This window comes from Leuciscus leuciscus, assembly GCF_965113295.1.
Source record: "Leuciscus leuciscus genome assembly, chromosome: 11".
NCBI classification, from domain to species: Eukaryota; Metazoa; Chordata; class Actinopteri; order Cypriniformes; family Leuciscidae; genus Leuciscus; species Leuciscus leuciscus.
Window position 1 is genome coordinate 33426787 of NC_138735.1, and position 22591 is coordinate 33449377.

The following is a 22591-nucleotide window of genomic DNA, read 5'->3' on the forward strand; positions in this document are numbered from 1 at the left end:
AAATGCTCCTTTAATGTTATTAGGAAGTGCCTACATTTAAGCTGTGTACTAGTGAGTTAATTCAAACTCTGGCACAGATTGATATGGGATATGATATGGTAATTGGATTGCCAATAGATTGTAGATTGTAATCAATCATGCTAACCATTAACAAAACCACTTACTGAACATATGAAGCCGAACAACATAAACCTCCATGACTCAAGCGACCCCCAAAAACAGAAGTTAACAGTTTCTTTCTAAGTCATTCTCTCTGAGGGCGGAGGCAGGATGGTCATAGCTTTAGTATAAAAGCACCAGATACATTGTTCTCCATATCACTTGCTAACGCAAAGGTAAGTCAGTTTTACTTCACATTTTTATAATAATTTTCATGTTTTAAACCAAACAAATCTGTTCTACTTTTAGTACATTGTAGGAGAAACTCATTGTACACATTTTTGTGTAAACCTACTAAGGATGGCTGATAGCACAAGCAAGTATTATCTTATTTCATCAAACAGATTTGAAAACAATTCCAGCCATCAATGTGATCTTTTCAGTCTTTTAAAATATACAATGTTTTTTTTCACCAGTGGCTGTGTCCCAGTGGAGCCCGGAGTTTGTACAAGAGCTTCCCGTTGTTGCCGAAAAGACAGCGCTTCTCTACCATCTCTCTTACCTGTGTCTGGTCAACTTCCCCAACCTGGAGAAAATCATCAGGAGTCGCGCTTTGGAAACCCAGCTTCTGTTCGGCTCCTCTAATGCAACTATGTTGAAAGTACAGTTTCAGATTTCTCTTGATTTCAGTATTTTCATCTGGGTTTTTTTTTTTTTTTGTCAACTCACCAAACATGAAGGGTCTGTAGTAAACAGTGTTGTGCAAGTTACATCCGAACTGTAATACTGTACATTATACATTACTTGTTACTGTTATTTAAAAGTAATTCTTTACCTTACAATATTACTGTCTCAGAATTGTAATGCGTTACATTACTCCTGTATTACTTTTGAGTTACTTTCACCAAAATAACTACAGAAGTAGAACTTAACATTCTAAAATTACTAGGGCGGTAACGATATGCGATATGAAACCGAAATCACGACACTCAGATCCACGAACCTGTGTCGCGGTGTGAGAAGGCAGAATCGCGACACACCCCTTCCCAGTCCCCGAGTTATCCTTCCCGTCCAGATCCAATGCTACCACATCTTTAAATTACTATTAGCATTATTTGAAGTTAGCATTATAAAATACGTACACTAGTTCCTCACACGCGGCTGACCACGAACAGGTAATAACTTACTTGCATTTTTCATTCGTTAATGTCTCGTGGTCTTGCTTCACCCCCCCTTTAAGAGTAATTGTTATCCGAATCCCACTCCTTTACGGTTCTACGCAACTAGAAGATACATTGCATAATTCTTGCCTACAGTATGTTGTCTGCCCGCAAACAACTTGACCAGCTCTCAAACGCCATTTTGCTGACGACTGCTTTTCAAATCTCCGAGTTCAAATCTCGGGTTTCGCAAAACTCTTGCTCGTGAAAGATGGGTCAGTACTCAATATATTTGGACCAAGTTACTCCTCAGAATCACATCCTGTTAGTATGATTAATTATTGCTGTATTTTCTACCAGGTTTTCAAAATACGTAGTTCTGTGTTTTATATTGTGTATGTTTCCAGCTAACCGGCTAACTCGAGATATTGCTGTCTTACTACAATCGACGTCATCGTTACTGTCTTTACAGTGTTTACAATCGCTGAGGACTGAGCTCAGTTCTGTTATGGTGATGGGCGTGTAGCTTCCGACAGGCGCTGTACGCGGTAGAACAATCACAACGGACTGGGCCATCTGGCCAATCAGAGCAGAGCAGAGCTCGCGGAGAGGAGGGATTTAGAGAGACTGAAAATGTTGCTGATAATTTACTCACCCCGATGTCATCCAAGATGTCCATGTTTTTCTTTCTTCAGTCGAAAAGAAATTAAGGTTTTTGAGGAAAACATTCCAGGATTTTTCTCCATTTAATGGACTTCAATGGAAACCAAATATTCAAATGTCCAAAGAAGGTTCAAAAGTCCATCTCAATGCAACTTCAAATGCTCAAAACGAGTCGAGAAATAAGGGTCTTATATAGCGAAACGATTGGTCATTTTCAAAAAAAATTATAAATATATATATATATATAAACTTTTTAACCACAAATGTCCATCTTGTACCATCTCTGAGATGCGCCACGTATTACATCATCACGTTGGACAGGTCACAAAAAAATAAAATAATAATAATAATAGTTTAATAATAATAATAATTTTATTATTAATAATAATAAAAGTTTTGGAGAAAATGAGATGGAATTTTTCACCCTTCCCTACCTTTTTGAACCGGAGCACAAAGACGAATAGATGGATGACGTGACGCGTGACCTTTCCAACTTGACGACGCAATGCGTAGCGCATCTCAGAGATGGTACACGACGGGCATTTGTGATTAAAAAGTATATAATTATTTATTTTTTTTGGTGTGAAAATGGCCGATCGTTTCGCTAGACCCTTATTTCTCGACTCGTTTTGAGCATTTGAAGCTGCACTGAGACGGACATTTGAACCTTCTTTGAACATTTTAATATTTGGTTGCCATTGAAGTCCATTAAATGTAGAAAAATCCTGGAATGTTTTCCACAAAAAAATGTATTTCTTTTCGACTGAAGAAAGAAAGAGATGGATATCTAGAATGACATTGGGGGTGAGTAAATTATCAGGAATAGTTTTTTTTTTTAAGTGAACTAATCCTTTAATGCAGCAGCATTATGAACAGCATTTCAGAAAGATACAGGACAAATGCAGGCAATAAGAGTTCTGAATGTTTCGTCGCCATCAGTGTGACTGTCTGTTTTTAAATTCTAAGATACTTGTTTCTTAATTCTAGTGTATTTTGACCAGTGAAAACCTGGTTAAGTCGCTGTTTCCCATGTTGATGACAGCTGTGGAGAAAAATAAGCGGTGTTTGGCGGTCAAATTCCTAGGAAAAGCACGAGCCTGGATCACAGACATTATCACTGATGTGGACAAGATAGTGGAAAGGTAAGAATATTTTCCTCATGAAGACATATTTAAAAATACCCTGAGCAATTGAATTATTCTTCTACATGCAACTGCTACAATCAGGCAAAAGTATGAACATATTTTAAGATAAACGTTTAAGCTACACAGCCCATTGTTATAAAATGCTAATTTCACTGCAACATTTCTTCAACATTGTATAGGTATGATTTACACAACAGAGATGTAGCATCTGCCACCAGTGATGTTATCCAGGAAAAAATAGAAACAGATAAAAAGATTGCAGAACAGGACCAAGAGTTGAAGCGGATTGAAAAAGCCCTGAATGATATGAAATCTAAACTCCAGAAAACCACAGCAGAGCTTCATGAAACTGAGAAAAAGATAAACAGCAAACACCAAGAGCTTCAAGAATTTGTCAGATCCATAACTCAAACAAGTGATGACCTCAGCATCGTCGCTGCAGTCGTTCCATTCATCGGGCTGCTGGTTAAAAGCATTTATGAGGCTGTACATGATCCTGAACAAGATGCACATGTGAGGGCTCTTGAAGCTGAACTGGATATCCTCATCGCTGATAAGACTGCTCTGAACCAGAAGCATTGGCAGGTCGAACTCCAGATGATGGATCTGCAGATGAAGGCTGCCAGAGCAAGTTTTGACCGAAGTGAGTCTGTTTTCTTTCATGTTTTAAGTATACTTACATGACAAGTCATGCTTAAAGGGACTGTATGTAGCTTTTTAGGTATTTTATTATCTAAAATCAATATTTTTATTAATAAATATGCCCTCAATGATGTACAAATACCTATGCCAATGATCAGACTAATCCTCGTAAACGAAGAATTTATTATCTTTATATACATGGGACGGGTAAGTCCACGGAGGCTTCCATGTAGTTCCGCCATCTTGAAAAACTATAATAGCAGAGAGGGACAAAAAGTACGGTAACACTTTATTTTGATAGTCCGTTTGTTGAGACTTTACTAGTTATTAGTAGCCATTCAGTAGCTTGTCAACAGTGCATCAGTTGACATTCAACAACACTGTTTCAACTGACAAGTAACATACGTTCAACTGACTGCCTATAGACTATAAGGTACAATTCAAGTGTTAATCTACAGATTTTACAAAAAAGTGCCTGTTGACTGTCAATATTATTTTGCAACAGGTTATTAACCAATTGGCGACTAACTTTCAATTGTCAACTAACTTTCTGTAGATTGAGTACCAACAACTCAAGATCAATCTGTCAGTTAAATGTCAACAGTCATGTCAGCATATGAAGTATATGATACTGTATATCCTACTCAAGGGGTCTCATATGCATCAAATTAATGATTATTTTAGCTGATTTAAAAATGTTTTTAAAAATGTTTTAACCATTTGTAGATAATCTGTTGATAGTCAACTAAAGATTACATGTAGTTGCTTATTTGTTGCTTGTCAACAAAGAAATTGTTTATGATCAGTAGACTATTAATAGACATTCTCAACTAAGCGTTAGTAGATATATTTTAGGACTATCTAATTAAAGTGAAAAAGAGTTTATATCAGTAGAAAGTCTATAACCTATCAACAGATTAATATATTGTTTATGATCAGTTGACTATTAATAGACATTATCCACTAAGTGTTAGTAGATATCTTTTAGGACTATCTAATTAAAGTGAAAGACAGTTGATATCAGTAGAAAGTCTATAACCTATCAACAGATTGCATACCTAACCTGACTGAGGTAGAACAAACACTATGGCCAGCACATCAGAGAAAAAAAAAAATCACTTTTATTAAATAAAAAAATAAATAAATACAACCCATTATTTACAAGGATATCACGATCACATCTGAACCATCTGATTATGTGAAAAAAATTATATTGAGCATTCCAAATGAGAAAACTCTCAATAGTCTACATCATTTCAAATGCCCGAGGCCAAGATCAAAAGTTATAAACAACAAATAACAATAATTATTAATGAATACATTTAGCCTTTCATGACAGTACATACAGAAACTACATACAGACATTGCAGAAAATCGCATAAATGCAGTTTAACGTTATAACAGTTACTCATTTAAGAAATAATCTCTGTTCCTGCTGCAAACTCGCTTCGGAGGATTAACAGACAAGACTATAGTTAAACCATTAACAATACCTTCTTTAATCGTTTAACCATTTTGTAACATTTAGTTTATTTAACGTTACGGTGAGACACAAAAGGCGTTTTCTCCTATAGAACCATAATACACCAAAACACAATATAAATTAACAAAATACATCATTTTTATTAGCTAACACAACGTTAGATGTAATCCAAATCTTTATAATCCATACGCAAGCAAGAAACAGATCCAAATTCAGCCCTTCATCCACATCCAGCGAGCTCCATCTCGTAAATGTCAAATCCCGCGCTCGTGATGAATTTAAATTCAAAAATTGCGCCCTCAAGAAGCGTTACGACATGTTTTACGGCAGTGATATCAAACGCTCATTGGCTCTCGCCTGCTTGGTCACAGATTGCAGCATGCCGTGTTTCAGTTGAAACAACATTGAAATGCAGAAGCGTGCGCGCGCGCCGTCTTCACGCAGAGGGAAGCTGGGTTAACATTTTCATGTATTAATAACTTAAATTCTGCTCTGTCCCTTATACAAAACTATTATATACTGCCAGAGAGGACTGCAACACATCGTCATTTGAGCGACTTTTGGTACCGATTTACATTTTCGCAATAAATTATTATGATTACACATCTGTTGTTTTTCTTCATAATTTTAGCCTGCATAGTTTTAAGAAATGGTTATGGGTAGGTTTAGGGGCAGGAGTAGGATTAATGTTAGTGACTCAAATGCTATTAATAAAACTGGCATTTCCCTACACATCTCTGTCCATAAAGTGTTTTATTCTTTTTATATTCTGTATAAAACTAGATGTACCGCATCGCGGTACAAAATATGACCGCCGCTCAGGCCTGCACTGGCTTTCCACAAAAATAAATGACGTGGAGTAATTTGGCTGTATTGCGTGTTTATGTATATACCTAAAAAAAGTAATAGTATGTGCATGTCTGTCTGTGTGTGTGTGTGTGTGTATGTGTATGTGTGTGTCTGTGTGTGTGTGTGTGTGTGTGTGTGTGTGTGTGTGTGTGTGTGTGTGTGTGTGTGTGTGTGTGTGTGTGTGTGTGTGTGTGTGTGTGTGTGCGCGTGTGTGTTTGTGTGTGTGTGTCTGTGCATGTGGATTTGTATGTGTGTGTATGGGTGTGTGTCTGTGCGTGTGGATGTCAGTGTGTGTGCATGCTTGCGTTTGTTTGTATTCCTGCATGTGTGTGTGTGACAGTATCATCCTAAACCAGCAACCCTTCGCTCAACAGCACCATCTACAGGCCGATGAGTGTACAGTCACTAAATGTGCACATAAATGAATTTATTTTATACCCCCCCATGGATGAAATTCTACAAAACTTAGCAGAGGATACCCCCAGAGGATGTCAAGTTAATCATACACATGAAATATGGTGCAGTTCTGAACATCTCCACTGAAGATAGGGGCGATTAAAGCAGAATAATATTGCATTTTCATTTTTTATGGGAGGGGCGCAAATCACAAATGAGTGATTATGGGCTAGGTTGATGTGGGCCCTTAAGAGCAACATACCATAAAAATTTCTTCATCCTCGGTGCCACGGTTCAGGTAGTTATTTAGGAAAAACTGCATTTTTGGGGGTTTGGGGGGACCCAGCGCGGGGGGGGAGTGGCCCCCGGGGACCAAACGAAATTTTTCCGTAGAAGTCTAGTGGGGCTACATGCCCACCAAATTTCATGTTCCCCGGTGTTTCGGTGTCCCTGGTATCGTTGACGAAAAATTTACGGGGGCCCCAGCGCAGGGGGGGGAAGTGGCCCCCGGGGACCAAACGAAATTTTTCCGTAAAAGTCTAGTAGACGAACATACCATAAAAATGTCTTCATCCTCGGTGCCACGGTTCAGGTAGTTATTTAGGAAAAACTGCATTTTTGGGGGTTTGGGGGGGCCCAGCGCGGGGGGGGAGTGGCCCCCGGGGACCAAACGAAATGTTTCCTTAGAAGTCTAGTGGGGCTACATGCCCACCAAATTTCATGTTCCCCGGTGCTTCGGTGTCCCTGGTATCGTTGACGAAAAATTCAGTAAGGTGACGAAAAAAAAAAGAAAAAAAAACTTTGACAATCCCTATATGACCGGCTAGCTACGCTAGCGGCGGTCATAATGAGTAATTTATATTTAGGTTTGGGAGTAGGGTTAAGGGAACTTACATTTATCTATAAAACAGTATAAGGGAAATTATACAGATATCTTTATGATTCGTAAACGTTTTGTAGCTGTGAATTCGTAATAATTCTACGTTGCAGACAGAGCCGATCCTGACCTCCCTGGGGCCCTAAGCAAAATTCTGTTTAGGGGCCCTCATACCTGACCTGTGAGCCATGAACCATTTGCCATTGCCACATAGTCACACCTGACACCCCAGTGTTCCCACTACAATCCCTCCTTTAACTAGTTGTAGCGAAAATGTAATTCCTGATATCAGAAGACATTGTTACTAGTAAAAAGTTCATTCTTAATATCAAGAATTCACATTTTAAATAGTACAAATTGAATTATTGATATCAAAAATGCATAATTATCCTGTGAATGAATAAAAGCTAAAATGGCGCCATAGCATGTCACTGTGTTTTAAATGATAAAAGTAATTCTTGATACTCTTGATTCTTGATGGTTATTATTTACTGAGGGATGTGCATCCATATTGACCAGAATCTCCAGCCAATCAACATTTTAAATTCAATGGAGCCTATCAATAGTCAGTGTCAGTACATTGCTTTCCATATTGCATTTGGGCAGAGTTGTAACTAAACCTTGACTGAGCGACTACTAGATAATCATCGTCTTGTTTTAAAACTGTAATGAGGAGTGCCATCACGCCCGTATTGTACTGGTCCCGACTCACAACAGATGTTTCTGCTGGAAAGTGCGCGTTTCATTTCATGCACGTTCATATGATATGATCGCATGTTAACGCGCGACGAGGCCCTTTGGATAAGGGCGTCTGCTAAATGACTAAATGTTATCTTTTCCGAGCTGCAGTTTATAAACAAACACCGTTGTCCTTTGTCGTTTATTAAACATAATAAATCAACTCACATCAACTTAACTTTAGCCTACTGTTCTTTGCTGACATCAAACTTTGAGAGGAGAGTCACAAGTCTGCCTGATAACTGTTCCTGCAATGAACTCTTATGATGTTGTTTTCTCTCTCTTTTCGTGACCAGAAGGATAGTTCCGCTTCATTTTCTCATCGATATTGTAAACATTGATTGACGCGCTTTGACACGAGGGGGAGGCGGGGCCTTGAGTAATTTGCAGGGCCCTACGCACTTTGCGTAGTGTGCGTATAGGGCTGATCGGCTCTGGTTGCAGACATGTCTGTATCATACGTTTCAGCATCTATCCAAACGTACAAAAAAAGTATGTTTTCAATCTGTTGATAGGTTATAGACTTTCTACTGATATAAACTGTTTTTCACTTTAATTAGATAGTCCTAAAAGATATCTACTAACACTTAGTGGATAATGTCTATTAATAGTCAACTGATCATAAACAATATATTAAAGGGATAGTTCACTTTGAAATTAAATTTTGGTATGTTTTAGCTTACCTCAAGGGCATCCAAGATGTAGGTGTCTTTTTTTCCGCAGTAGTTTCAATTTTGATATTTTTAGGTCAAACCGTTCTTGTCTGTCAGTCATATAATGCAGGTCGATGGTCACGGTCTCAAAACACAAGCACAGAGTCCAAATTAAAACAATTCCCCATCGTCCAAATTAAACAATTCCCCATCGTAAGTACACATTGATGGCCTAAGACACGAAACGAGCGGTTTGTGTGAGAAAACGAACAGTATTTATATCGTTTTTACCTCTTGTACACAGCCATGTCGAAGTGCTCTGATCTGACGTGTACGCAGACTGGTGCATAGATATATACACTAGATGTCGCCTTAAAGACATTCGTTCAATGAACTGCCGTAGCCAAGGCGACATCTAGTGTATATATCTATGCACCAGTCTGCGTACACGTCAGATCAGAGCACTTCGACATGGCTGTGTACAAGAGGTAAAAACGATATAAATACTGTTCGTTTTCTCACACAAACCGCTCGTTTCGTGTCTTAGGCCATCAATGTGTACTTACGATGGGGAATTGTTTAATTTGGACGATGGGGAATTGTTTTAATTTGGACTCTGTGCTTGTGTTTTGAGACCGTGACCATAGACCTGCATTATATGACTGACAGACAAGAACGGTTTGACCTAAAAATATCAAAATTGAAACTACTGCGGAAAAAAAGACACCTACATCTTGGATGCCCTTGAGGTAAGCTAAAACATACCAAAATTTAATTTCAAAGTGAACTATCCCTTTAATCTGTTGATGGGTTATAGACTTTCTACTGGTATCAACTGTTTTTCACTTTAATTAGATAGTCCTAAAATATATCTACTAACACTTAGTGGATAATGTCTATTAATAGTCTACTGATCATAAACAATTTATTTGTTGACAAGCAACAGATCTAATCTTTAGTTGACTATATCAACAGACTATCTACAAATGGTTAACAATTTTTTTTAAACTGTTTTAAATCAGCTAAAATAATCATTAATTTGATGCATATGAGACCCCTTGAGTAGGATATACAGTATCATATACTTCATATGCTGACATGACTGTTGACTTTTAACTGACAGATTGATCTTGAGTTGTTGGTACTCAATCTACAGAAAGTTAGTTGACAATTGAAAGTTAGTCGCCAATTGGTTAATAACCTGTAGCAAAATAACATTGACAGTCAACAGGCACTTTTTTGTAAAATCTGTAGATTAACACTTGAATTGTACCTTATAGTCTATAGGCAGTCAGTTGAACGTATGTTACTTGTCAGTTGAAACAGTGTTGTTGAATGTCAACTGATGCACTGTTGACAAGCTACTGAATGGCTACTAATAACTAGTAAAGTCTCAACAAACGGACTATCAAAATAAAGTGTTACCAAAAGTACTAGGCCAACGCGTTTCGTTCAGAACCAGCGTCACGTGACTGAAGTCAGCAGAAGCGGAGGAGCAGAGCAGTGAGAGGCGCTTGTCACTGCACCGGCAAGTTTAAAAGGCTGCACTGCACGGTTATTTATACACCGTTCATTCATACATATGCTGAGTCACAGGATAAGGAGTCCTCGTCGTCGAAAAAGTTCAAAATAGACCGTAAAAGGAAACGTGACCGTTGATTACAAAGACAAGGGTTAATGTCGGGATAGCTAACGCAGGAGAAAGCTTTCAAAAGAGACGCTGAAGTTTCCTGCTTTCTTCTCGACAGGCAAGTCAATGTTACGGTCTTAATTACAAGCTTTTTTTTTTCATTGCTTGGTTGTGTACTTTATTATATAGACAGAAGAACATTTATAGTAAAAGTTAAACAGGCTCTTTGATGAATAGCAGCTATTGAGTATAGTAACATTAGAGAAGCCTCTGATGATGATGATATCTAACAATGCACGTAGCCTACTTCAAAAAAATATAACGAGTAAAGAAGGCTTTATTACTACCTTAGTTAATGTTTTTCACAGTCAGTAATTCATACTGTAACATTCTTTTTTCGTGGTTTCAAGTTTCAGTTTGTTTTAAATAACAAACCTGTTCACCTGAAGAAAAACTCGAAGTGCTATTATAAGACATCCTGTCATAGCTTTTAGGTACATAACGGCTACCGTAGATGCAACGCGCATTTGAAAAAGTGAGGCGCTGGAGAGCACTATTTGTTTGAATGCAAAATACAATTTCACCGCTAGATGGGAGAAATTCCTACTTAAGCTGTGGCTGAAATCGCTCCCTATCCACTATATAGTGCACTATTTAGGGTGTCGGCCATTTTGTAGTGGTGTCCGAATTCTGAGTGAACGACATCATTCCCTACTTTCGTTCACTACTTTTACCCACAATCCTCTCTGAATTCGAGTGTACATCCGATGTACACTTGCTGAGACACTATTTCCCACAATCCAACACGATAAGGTGATAGAGTGCGAATGAAAAATAAATATAACAGACGGCAACAATGTCACCATGGCAACGGCGCACGCGAGATAGAAAACAATCATTTGGAGGACTGGAAACCCCGCGAAAGTAATGAATAATTTGGACAGTTTTATGTGTTTATTTATTTATTTATATACCGTTATATCTATATTTGAATAAACAAATGTGTAGTGTTTTGTTCTCTTTTATTTTCACATATACCTGTAAAAAGTAAATAAATATGACAAGCAAGTCTTTTTTTAAATCAAATAACACAATAAACGTGAAAAATACATACATACAATTGTTACATACAATTCATACAGCCAAAAAAGGAAATTTCAAAGATGGGTAAGTAATGTTTATGACGAAACTGTCCGAGCTCTCTGGCGCGTGATAATTATGTCAGCGTCCGAATTCGCTCAATCATTTTCGTTCACTCTTTGCTGATGTAGTGCACTCAACTGCCATTCACTATGTAGGGATTAGTGAATGAGTGAACGAGTGAGCGGTTTCAGACACAGCTTTACAGTCCCTTTAAGACTGTGCCAAGATTTAAGTCTAGTTTAAGACAAGGAGCGAACGTGTGGCTTGTTGAAACCTTTATTTCCCCTCTACAGGCTCCATACCCGACCCCATCTATCTAAGTGAAGTTCAGAAAAGCTTGACAAAAATTCAGGACATTCTGATTCAGCTCAAAATCTTCTGGGTGAGCGTTCGTGTGTTGCTGGTCTCCCTGGAACAGAAGACCTTTGCTGGAGAAGATATTATCAAATACCTTGTCGACCTAAAAGATGTATTTCTTGATTCAATCAAAACAGCTACAGAGGTAAAAGTCATGTTCACATGATTACAAGAACATTTCCAGTAAGATACCTGTGGGAATGCTGGAGGAATGCTGTTCCCTCCTAAATGTCAGTCTCATTTTGTCCAGCCATTACTAAGGTTTCGTCTAATGTGACTTGTGTAAATGTTTTAATTCCACAGGCTTGGGGCTGTTTTGCTGGAGGCTGTAAAAGAGCATCTGTCATCTTTCAGCTCCAGAACAAAGATGCCTACAGGTTTCTGGAGGTCAGTCCTTCCTCTCTCTCCGATGAGGAGTGGCAAATACAGTACAATTGTGTAAAGAAACAACTGGAGGAAATAGACCCACCATCCAGTGTGACATCCTCTGCTACACCTGCCATTTCTGAATGATCTACAGAGCGCTGACACACTCATCGCCCTATTTGAGTTTTCTGCCTCATGATGCTGGTAACCTGGTATGATGATGTTTAGCCTTTTTAAACACTGTACTTGTAAACTGCAGAGTTCTGTAATCCTTTCTACTTAATGCCTAAAACACTCTTTATATACTCCTCTCTGTATGTATCATCTCTTATGAGCTCTTGCAAAAAGACTCTTGTTGAATGGATAAAAATGGACGAATGCTTCTACTAATAAAGTTTGATAACATTATTATTGACTTTTGTTTTTGTTTTAAATAATCATATCCCTAGTGAAAAAAAGCTATACCAAAATGTATTTAAAATACATTTATTTCATACTAAGTATCCTACAAACCCATTAACATATTTACTGACATATAAATATTATAATTGCACAATACACATTTCTTAATATTAAGCCTAAAATATCATTTTAAAATCACTATTAGTAAGTGTGGTACTGTAACTGTAAAGTTACTGTATTTAACTTTACAAAACAACAAAAGAGATGATGGCACAAGAATTCCTTGGTTAATCACTCTTTAATCCCGACTGAACTCTCTTCCATGTGTGTGCACACTACACTACACCCTCATCTTGTTCTATAACTCTCCCTAGTGTTCATTCTTTGTAATAAGTCACGTAGATTTGTAATAAGGCATGTAGACACAACATACTGTGGCCGGGAAGTGCAAAGCAACATTACAAAGAATGAAACACTTTTACAAAACTTGAGACAAATTTACATTTTGCAAAAGGTAGTGGTAGTGGTGCAATGGATAAGACACATGCCTTTGGTGTAAGAGACCCGGGTTCGAATCCACTGTGAGACACCAATGTGTCCCTGAGCAAGACACTTAACCCCTAGTTGCTCCAGAGGCGTGCGACCTCTGACATATATAGCAATTGTAAGTCGCTTTGGATAAAAAGCGTCAGCTAAATGAATAAATGTAAATGTAAAACATTTTTACCTACCATAAAACACAATTACATGGGCTAAACACTTTTACCAAGGACAAAATAAATCAACATTTTAGAAAACAAATGAACATTTTAGAAAACAAATTAACAAGACGCAAAACCAAGACGAAATACCCGTCAATGTTCGGGGGGGTCCCCGTCTCCCAATTGTTACGCAATACCGATCTAAATTTTCTCAATATGCAGTAGGCCTATAATATTACAATTTTTCATGGATGCAAGCCAAGACAATCAGTCTATAACCTACATGACAACACACACGCACACACTTAACAATTTTTGATAATCCCATGGTGCCTGGAGAAGTGGGTATACTCTTAATTTATGCCCCCAATATTTTTTTAAGCATCCCAGCAAAGGATGAACGCTCTGTGTTATAAACAGTGACATGTAAGATTATGGGATGAATATAGTATCAAAATTATTAACACGTGCAAGCACACTTATCAATGAACTTGATACATGTTGCAGAAATGTTTTATCCATGCCTTTCAACTTGTGTGTGCAAAATTCAAAATTTAATGAATGTGAAGCAATTTGTACAAATAGAGACATTTTTGTGAATGTTTTCCTTTGTATTAGTGTATCATAATTTGTGCATGCAACAAAGAAGATGTGCATGTGTGGATCAGGTGACAACTAAATTTGTTTCTTCAATATCACTCACATTAAGCGTCTTAAATGGGGAAGAATGCTTGATTATGCTGCTGTTGTCTGTTTTAGCAGAATACTGCCATCTAGTGGTAGCAGGTTTTCTCAGATATCTGTGTGTGGATCGTGCAAGGCGAAACCTGCAAAATGAAAGTCTAAAAATCCAAATGAATCAAATAGGATCGACTCAGAAACGAGTCAATGAATGCACGGGTGTCACCTGATCCACAAATACACATCTTGTTGCACACACAAATTCTGGCCTACATTAAAACAAAATCGAGGTTTTGTATTAACAACTATGTCTCTATTTGTTCAAAATGCTGCACATTCATGTGATTTGGGATTTTGCACACACAAGTTGTATTGTATTAGTTTAAATGTAGGGACACACATTTGTGAATTTGTCAAATAGATGGGTAGTTGTGCACACATTAATAATTAGCACCAGGCCTTTTCATTTGTAGTTGTTTGTGTGTGGGTTGTGAAATGCTTAAAAACCACAAAAAGAAAGTCTCAAAATCCAAATCCAAATGAGATCGACTCAGAAAAGACGTCAATGAATGCACGCGCGTCACCTGATCCACACATCTTCTGTGTTGCATGCGCAAATTATGATACACTAATACAAAGGAAAACATTTGTATTCACAAAAATTTCTCTATTTGTACAAATTGCTTCACATTCATTCAATTTTGCATTTTGCACACACAAGTTGAAAGGCATGGATAAAACATTTCTGCAACATGTATCAAGTTCATTGATAAGTGTGCTTGCACGTGTTAATCATTTAGATACTATTTTCATCCCATAATAATTACTATGATGAATTTTGTGTCAGTGGTTCTTCAGGTTGACATCCTCATAAGATTACTGTACTTCACTGAGACTCAACTCTTCATGGACAAAGTTCATTTTCTTGTCATTAAATATGTGCATTAAATAATGAATTTGACCAGAGCAGATTTGCCTGAAGTCTGATATAAATTTACAACACAAACTTAACTCTTTTTCTCCAAACTACAGAGTTGAAAAGGTTCAGAATGAGCCAGTTCTTATTCTCAAACGTTCATCATCAAATTCATCTCCATGTTATTTGAAAGGTTTTTATCAAATATCATTCAGAATAGTTTGACTTTGTGTGAAATGTCAGTCTCTGCTGCCCTCTTCTGGTCAGTCAAATCAAACAAACAAACTTTAAATATATATATATTCCAAAACTGATAGGAACCTATTGACTGATCACTAATTCCTTTCTATTTGTCTATCTTTTCCGCCATCATTTTCATAATTTGCATCCATGATGGTTGCTTCCAGTAATACATACAATAGAAAATATGTTTGAAAACACCTCGGTTACGCTAGCTTCTCGTTCCCTCTTCAGGGTTACAGTCGTAACAGAGGCGTTCCCTTTCAAGGGCTACGTTGATTGACGCTGTGGAAACATTTATACCCATGCCGCCATAATGACAAGTGCCTGTCTAGTGTGAAATTGTTGGAGCGGCTCTGTGGACGTAAGCATCTAATGCCCGAACAGGACACAGCAGATTATTTCTTTCCTGGTCTGGATCCTGGAATGGAGGAGGACAGAACAACAAGAACTGATAAGAATGTAAATGTGTACCTTGAAATGCAATGTAAGTCACTTTGGATAAAAGCGTCTGCCAAATGCAGAAATGTAAATGTAAATAGAAGGCCTGCTGAACAATAGATCTGGCCACATTAGTAGGGACCTTGGGAACGTAACCCGGCCTAGGATGAAGAAACGCCTTCACCATGCCAGGTGCAAATTCCAAGCATGAAGGGGCAACCGACAGATCTTGCAAATCTCCTATCCTTCTAAGAGAAGTGATAGCTAAGAAGAACAAACTCTTGAGAGTCAGAAACTTGCCTAGAAGCTCCTCAATAGGCTCGAGGGGAGCCAGCGAGAACCAAAGCCAAATCCCAAGCCGGTGTGTACCGCAGGCCTCAATGTGCCACGGAGGACACGTGCTACCAATGGTCTTCTCCCTAAGGATATTCCACCAAAAGTAATGTTGTAAGAATATGGCCGCCACATAAACCTTTAAGGTGGATGCTGATAACCCTGAAGTGGATCGCTCTCGCAGGAACTCCAGCACTGGACCAACAGTGCAGTTAACTGGGTACATTTTCTATAAATGTTTTTGAGTCTTCATTTTCTTTTCTGACATAGCCTACTCCAGTTGTTAAAACGCCATGAATCATAAAACCAGAAAAACAGAGCTAAAAGGGGAGCTAACCTCTTATTTCCATATTTAAGATGTTCAGCAGAGATATGATCTAAACCACTTACTTTGTTGTCAGACAGTTCGCTTATTGCTTGGTACACCTCATGTGTCATTTACATTTACATTTATGCATTTAGCAGACGCTTTTATCCAAAGCGACTTACATTGCATTTCAAGGAACACATTTACATTCCTATCAGTTCTGGCTTTCCCTGGGAATCGAACCCACATGACCTTGGCGTTACAATGCTATACTGTTTGAGCTACAGGAAAACTTCTTAATGAAGGAAAACTTCATCATAATCATTATTGTATCATTACCTTCAGTGTAGTCAACATTATATAATTCATTTTGCACACAATTACAGTTTTTTACAATTGCTATGACAGATTTTTCAATACTTTTAACAATTTTCCAAAACTCTTAACACAGTTAGCACTACATCCGTCTGTGTAAGCTATACTATTAACACATTTCTTGTAGCTTTAACACAAAATGAATACAATTAACACAAATTTAAAATGATTGAACTTTTTTTACACACAAGCTCAAACAAGACCAAAACAAAGGATTTTTACTGCCAAATTTACCAATGCTTTAACACTGTATGTCAGAACAGATAACACCATGTTCTAAACCTAACCTTACAGGCTAAAGTCAAGGTAAACAGCTGCTTATATTGTGAATTGAAACACAGATATATCCCCTGTATTTTATTCTATTCTTACTGAGAAACAGCTGATTGAATTATGCAAATAATTAGAAGATGACTCTTTTTTTTTTTATTCTTCTGGTGCTTTTTCTGTTCGTATATTTTGTATTTTCACATTACTGTATTCCATTGCTAGTGAGAAACAGCTGACTGAAGTTATGCAAATATGGGACAATGTGGCATTCCACCATTCCTGTCTAGTCACAGCCTGGTTTGACTCCCATCAGAGGATGATGTCCATTTTCCTTGCCCCTTACTTCCCTTTCCTCAACCCCATTGAGGAGTTTTGAGCCTGGAGATGAAAGGTTTTACCGGGCAGATCACTGTAGATGATGGCCTTTTCTGTTTGTATATTTTGTATTTTCACATACAGTACTGTAATACTGTAAATGGCAGCTATATTGTATATTTTTGTTATCTTGCAGAAATGTCCTGTTGCAAATAAAGCCGTTACTGCAGCAATTCTGTCTCTGTCTTCCTTTTTTCACAAACCATACATTCTATAAAGCTACTCTAAGAAGGGTCATTTACAGTATTTTGTTGTATTGAATTTCTGCTGCAAAAAACAACAACAACAAAATGCATGCATTTACATTACAAACAAAACTATAAAAATATAGAGACTTAAAAAAAAAACACAATCTATGATCAATACAATATACTGTCTATTGTATAAGGGCAGACCTGACACATGAAATAATGCAGTTTCTGTAATTTCAGCTGATGATAGTGGGGTTTTTTTTGTCATGATTGACACGTGACACATTTTTGTGTTATGATTGACTAAATGTTCCTGTTGGAAGAGAACATGTGTTAGTGTTTTGAATAATTATTTGATTTTGAAACATGTTTGCAGTGTTTTGTTAGACATAGTGTATTGTGTTAGTGTATTATTATATTTTGAAAATTAGTTTTGTAGTTTAGTTTACAATGTGTGATTTTGAGCATGAAATTAACCGTTTTGCCAATTGTGTGTTTTAGGTGTGTTGGTGCATTAAGAGTTTAGGAAACTTGTTAAATGTATTGAAAAAATTGTCATAGCGATTGTAAAAAACTAGCCTGGCTAACGTCAGACCACTTTCTCTTTGAGACTTGGTCTGGGAACCACATGTGCATTTTCTCGTATTTGAGGCGTGGTTTACGAATGCCCAGAGCCGTTTATTGGGCGCTACAAATGTCTATCAAATGCGCCTGTACGTAGCTCATAGCCAATCGTTTCAATTATACCAGATGACGTATGTAGAGCGACAGATATTCAACAAAGAAGACGACGATGGGTCAGAGATTTATGTGTACACCAGAGTCTGCACGGGTCCGATTTTGTAAATCTGCACCCACCCGCACCCGAAGTGCTTCAAACCGCACCCGACCCGTTTCCCGACAGCAGCACTAATTAAAATCTGCACCCAACCGCTTAAAATAGAACCGACACCCGACCCGCACCCGAAATAAAATCAGTTTAGACTATCACATTATAGACACACTTACAAAAATGTTTATTGCCAGGTCATACAGAAGTTATTACACGACAATTAACACAAGGGACAACTTCAGCCGAAGCTGTCAAAAGGCCGGTAGCTGCTACATGAAGAACATGGCTAACGTTACCACAAAACTGAGTGCCTTATCACATTTTACCAATCGAACAGACGCGGCTACAACACTATATGCCACGCAATTTCGTCTAGCCTACATCTGACCATTTTGGGTTCAAACACGCCCTGCACACCACACATACTGTACTTAACAGTGTTAAATATGAAAAATACCGTTCGATAGAACTGCTTTCTTACCACAGTTTCTGCGTGTTTCCTCGGGGATGAAGTTCCACATTTGTGGCTATCCAACACGAAAATGTTTGCAGCAAAGCCTTTCACAATATTTTCTTCAGATAACTCCAAATTTCTCCCAAACACTGGACTTTATTTTTGATGACGTATTGTCGACAACTTTACAATCTCCACTAGCTATTATTTTCTTCAACTCCTCAGCATCCATCTCGACGACTGTAAGCAGATCGCGTGCGCGGTTATGAAGAATTTTTAAAAAATGAAAGTAGCCTAGGTAACGTTATAGATCCTGTGAGGGCGTGGCGCGTCGGCACAAATAAACTGATGTGGATTTTAAATTATTTTATCAATTTGAAATACAGGCATATTTTTGTAGATGTGTTCCTAAAAATATGCATATATTTTTACGTCTCATGTTAGATCCATAGATATAAACAAACTGCTTCGGTGTGTCGCATAGATGTCATCATCGTCTTGCTGCTCCCTCCCCGTTCTGTGATTGGTTCCCTAACTGAGGCGAAAATCTGGTCCATGGTAGCCAGACTGCCTAGCAGCGTGAATAAAATCGCGCCGCGCACAAGGCAGCATGGGGAAAGCCAGGCTAGTAAAAAACTGTAACAAGATTACAACTAGATGTACCGCATCGCGGTACAAAATATGACCGCCGCTCAGGCCTGCACTGGCTTTCCACAAAAATAAATGACGTGGAGTAATTTGGCTGTATTGCGTGTTTATGTATATACCTAAAAAAAAGTAATAGTATGTGCATGTCTGTCTGTGTGTGTGTGTGTGTGTGTGTGTGTGTATGTGTGTGTATTTGTGTATGTGTGTGTGTGTGTGTGTGTCTGTGCGTGTATGTATGTGTGCGTACATGTGTGCGCGTGTGTGTTTGTGTGTGTGTGTGTCTGTGCATGTGGATTTGTATGTGTGTGTATGGGTGTGTGTCTGTGCGTGTGGATGTCAGTGTGTGTGCATGCTTGCGTTTGTTTGTATTCCTGCATGTGTGTGTGTGACAGTATCATCCTAAACCAGCAACCCTTCGCTCAACAGCACCATCTACAGGCCGATGAGTGTACAGTCACTAAATGTGCACATAAATGAATTTATTTTATACCCCCCCATGGATGAAATTCTACAAAACTTAGCAGAGGATACCCCCAGAGGTTGTCAAGTTAATCATACACATGAAATATGGTGGGGGGGGGGAGTGGCCCCCGGGGACCAAACGAAATTTTTCCGTAGAAGTCTAGTGGGGCTACATGCCCACCAAATTTCATGTTCCCCGGTGTTTCGGTGTCCCTGGTATCGTTGACGAAAAATTTACGGGGGCCCCAGCGCAGGGGGGGGAAGTGGCCCCCGGGGACCAAACGAAATTTTTCCGTAAAAGTCTAGTAGACCAACATACCATAAAAATTTCTTCATCCTCGGTGCCACGGTTCAGGTAGTTATTTAGGAAAAACTGCATTTTTGGGGGTTTGGGGGGGCCCAGCGCGGGGGGGGAGTGGCCCCCGGGGACCAAACGAAATTTTTCCGTAGAAGTGTAGTGGGGCTACATGCCCACCAAATTTCATGTTCCCCGGTGCTTCGGTGTCCCTGGTATCGTTGACGAAAAATTTACGGGGGCCCCAGCGCGGGGAGGGGGGAGTGGCCCCCGGGGACCAAACGAAATTTTTCCGTAAAAGTCTAGTAGACGAACATACCATAAAAATTTCTTCATCCTCGGTGCCACGGTTCAGGTAGTTATTTAGGAAAAACTGCATTTTTTTGGGTTTGGGGGGGCCCAGCGCGGGGGGGGAGTGGCCCCCGGGGACCAAACGAAATTTTTCCGTAGAAGTCTAGTGGGGCTACATGCCCACCAAATTTCATGTTCCCCGGTGTTTCGGTGTCCCTGGTATCGTTGACGAAAAATTTACGGGGGCCCCAGCGCGGGGGGGGAAGTGGCCCCCGCGGACCAAACGAAATTTTTCCGTAAAAGTCTAGTAGACCAACATACCATAAAAATTTCTTCATCCTCGGTGCCACGGTTCAGGTAGTTATTTAGGAAAAACGGCATTTTTTGGGGTTTGGGGGGGCCCAGCGCGGGGGGGGAGTGGCCCCCGGGGACCAAACGAAATTTTTCCTTAGAAGTCTAGTGGGGCTACATGCCCACCAAATTTCATGTTCCCCGGTGTTTCGGTGTCCCTGGTATGGTTGATGAAAAATTTACGGGGGCCCCAGCGCGGGGGGGGGGGGAAGTGGCCCCCGGGGACCAAATGAAATTTTTCCGTAAAAGTCTAGTAGACCAACATACCACAAAAATTTCTTCATCCTCGGTGCCACGGTTCAGGTAGTTATTTAGGAAAAACTGCATTTTTTTGGGTTTGGGGGGGCCCAGCGCGGGGGTGGAGTGGCCCCCGGGGACCAAACGAAATTTTTCCTTAGGAGTCTAGTGGGGCTACATGCCCACCAAATTTCATGTTCCCCGGTGTTTCGGTGTCCCTGGTATCGTTGACGAAAAATTTACGGGGGCCCCAGCGCGGGGGGGGGAAGTGGCCCCCGCGCACCAAAGGAAATTTTTCCGTAAAAGTCTAGTAGACCAACATACCATAAAAATTTCTTCATCCTCGGTGCCACGGTTCAGGTAGTTATTTAGGAAAAACTGCATTTTTTGGGGTTTGGGGGGGCCCAGCGCGGGGGGGGAGTGGCCCCCGGGGACCAAACGAAATTTTTCCTTAGAAGTCTAGTGGGGCTACATGCCCACCAAATTTCATGTTCCCCGGTGTTTCGGTGTCCCTGGTATCGTTGACGAAAAATTTAAGGGGGCCCCAGCGCGGGGGGGGGGGAAGTGGCCCCCAGGGACCAAACGAAATTTTTCCGTAAAAGTCTAGTAGACCAACATACCATAAAAATTTCTTCATCCTCGGTGCCACGGTTCAGGTAGTTATTTAGGAAAAACTGCATTTTTGGGGGTTTGGGGGGGCCCAGCGCGGGGGGGGAGTGGCCCCCGGGGACCAAACGAAATTTTTCCTTAGAAGTCTAGTGGGGCTACATGCCCACCAAATTTCATGTTCCCCGGTGCTTCGGTGTCCCTGGTATCGTTGACGAAAAATTCAGTAAGGTGACAAAAAAAAAAAAAAAAAAAAACTTTGACAATCCCTATATGACCGGCTAGCTACGCTAGCGGCGGTCATAATAATGCTGTCTCCACAACTCTGCAATATTATCTACTCCAGAAACTCCATCTAGACTAGAGTACATGGAAGAGATATCCTGCAACTATTAGAAGTTATCACTTCTTTCCAAAAATCAGCAATATTATTATTGAACAACTTCATGGCCATAGAATCAGCCCTCAGGGTTTGCTCATTTTTAAAAATAAAGCGAATAGCATGCTTATATCTAGCATTAGCAAGTCTCTTAAACTCAAGCTCAGGCTCTTGTCTGGGTCTGCTCGCCATAACCCATAATTTGGAAGCTTCCCTGGTTCTGTCAGGACCGCTATCGTCAAATACGATTAACAATTAGCATACAGTTAGGATTGGTGGTCTGGTTCTGTTCTGGACGGCCTAGCATGTGTGACGGAGTAGTACCAGGTTTCAGACACAAGGGATTTCGACTACGCCACCCATGGGAATTTCACCCCGGGAAATATGAATGATAGGGATGCACCGAATATTCGGCCACCGAAAATTTTCGGCCGAAAATGGCCCAAAAGGGCATTTTCGGTTTTCGGCCGAAAGACTTTTATCACCGAAACAATACGGCCGAAATGTTGTGATGACGCAAACAGCAGATACCGCGACCTGCACGTGCTTGTCTGAAGCAACATATCTGCGGTGTGGACGTATTTCAATATATCTGAGAGTGAC

General features: G+C 39.5%; 2 protein-coding genes across 7 annotated transcripts in view; one reads left to right on the forward strand and one right to left on the reverse strand.

Moving 5' to 3' along the window:
- LOC309509814 (uncharacterized protein) overlaps positions 1-22591 on the reverse strand; it is an 83055-nt gene that overhangs the window by 41314 nt on the left and 19150 nt on the right. The window lies entirely within an intron of this gene.
- On the forward strand, positions 262-12609 carry LOC309509816 (uncharacterized protein). Of its 2 annotated transcripts, XM_082184776.1 has the most exons (7): positions 262-335; positions 409-475; positions 576-760; positions 2910-3064; positions 3247-3710; positions 11772-11980; positions 12139-12609. In XM_082184776.1, the coding sequence occupies exons 2-7, from the start codon at positions 460-462 to the stop codon at positions 12346-12348; spliced, it is 1239 nt and encodes a 412-aa protein (XP_082040902.1). In that variant the 5' UTR covers positions 262-335; positions 409-459; the 3' UTR covers positions 12349-12609. The 2 variants fall into 2 exon arrangements, with proteins under 2 accessions (XP_082040902.1, XP_082040901.1); XM_082184775.1 differs by lacking the exon at positions 262-335 and having other exon boundaries at positions 343-475.

What these genes read in the sequence shown, in the direction of transcription:
- LOC309509816 (XM_082184776.1), top strand. An exon ending in GTGGACAAGATAGTGGAAAG is followed by an intron (nt 3,065 to 3,246) that starts GTAAGAATATTT and finishes AACATTGTATAG; the next exon opens with GTATGATTTACACAACAGAG. An exon ending in CAGAGCAAGTTTTGACCGAA is followed by an intron (nt 3,711 to 11,771) that starts GTGAGTCTGTTT and finishes TCCCCTCTACAG; the next exon opens with GCTCCATACCCGACCCCATC.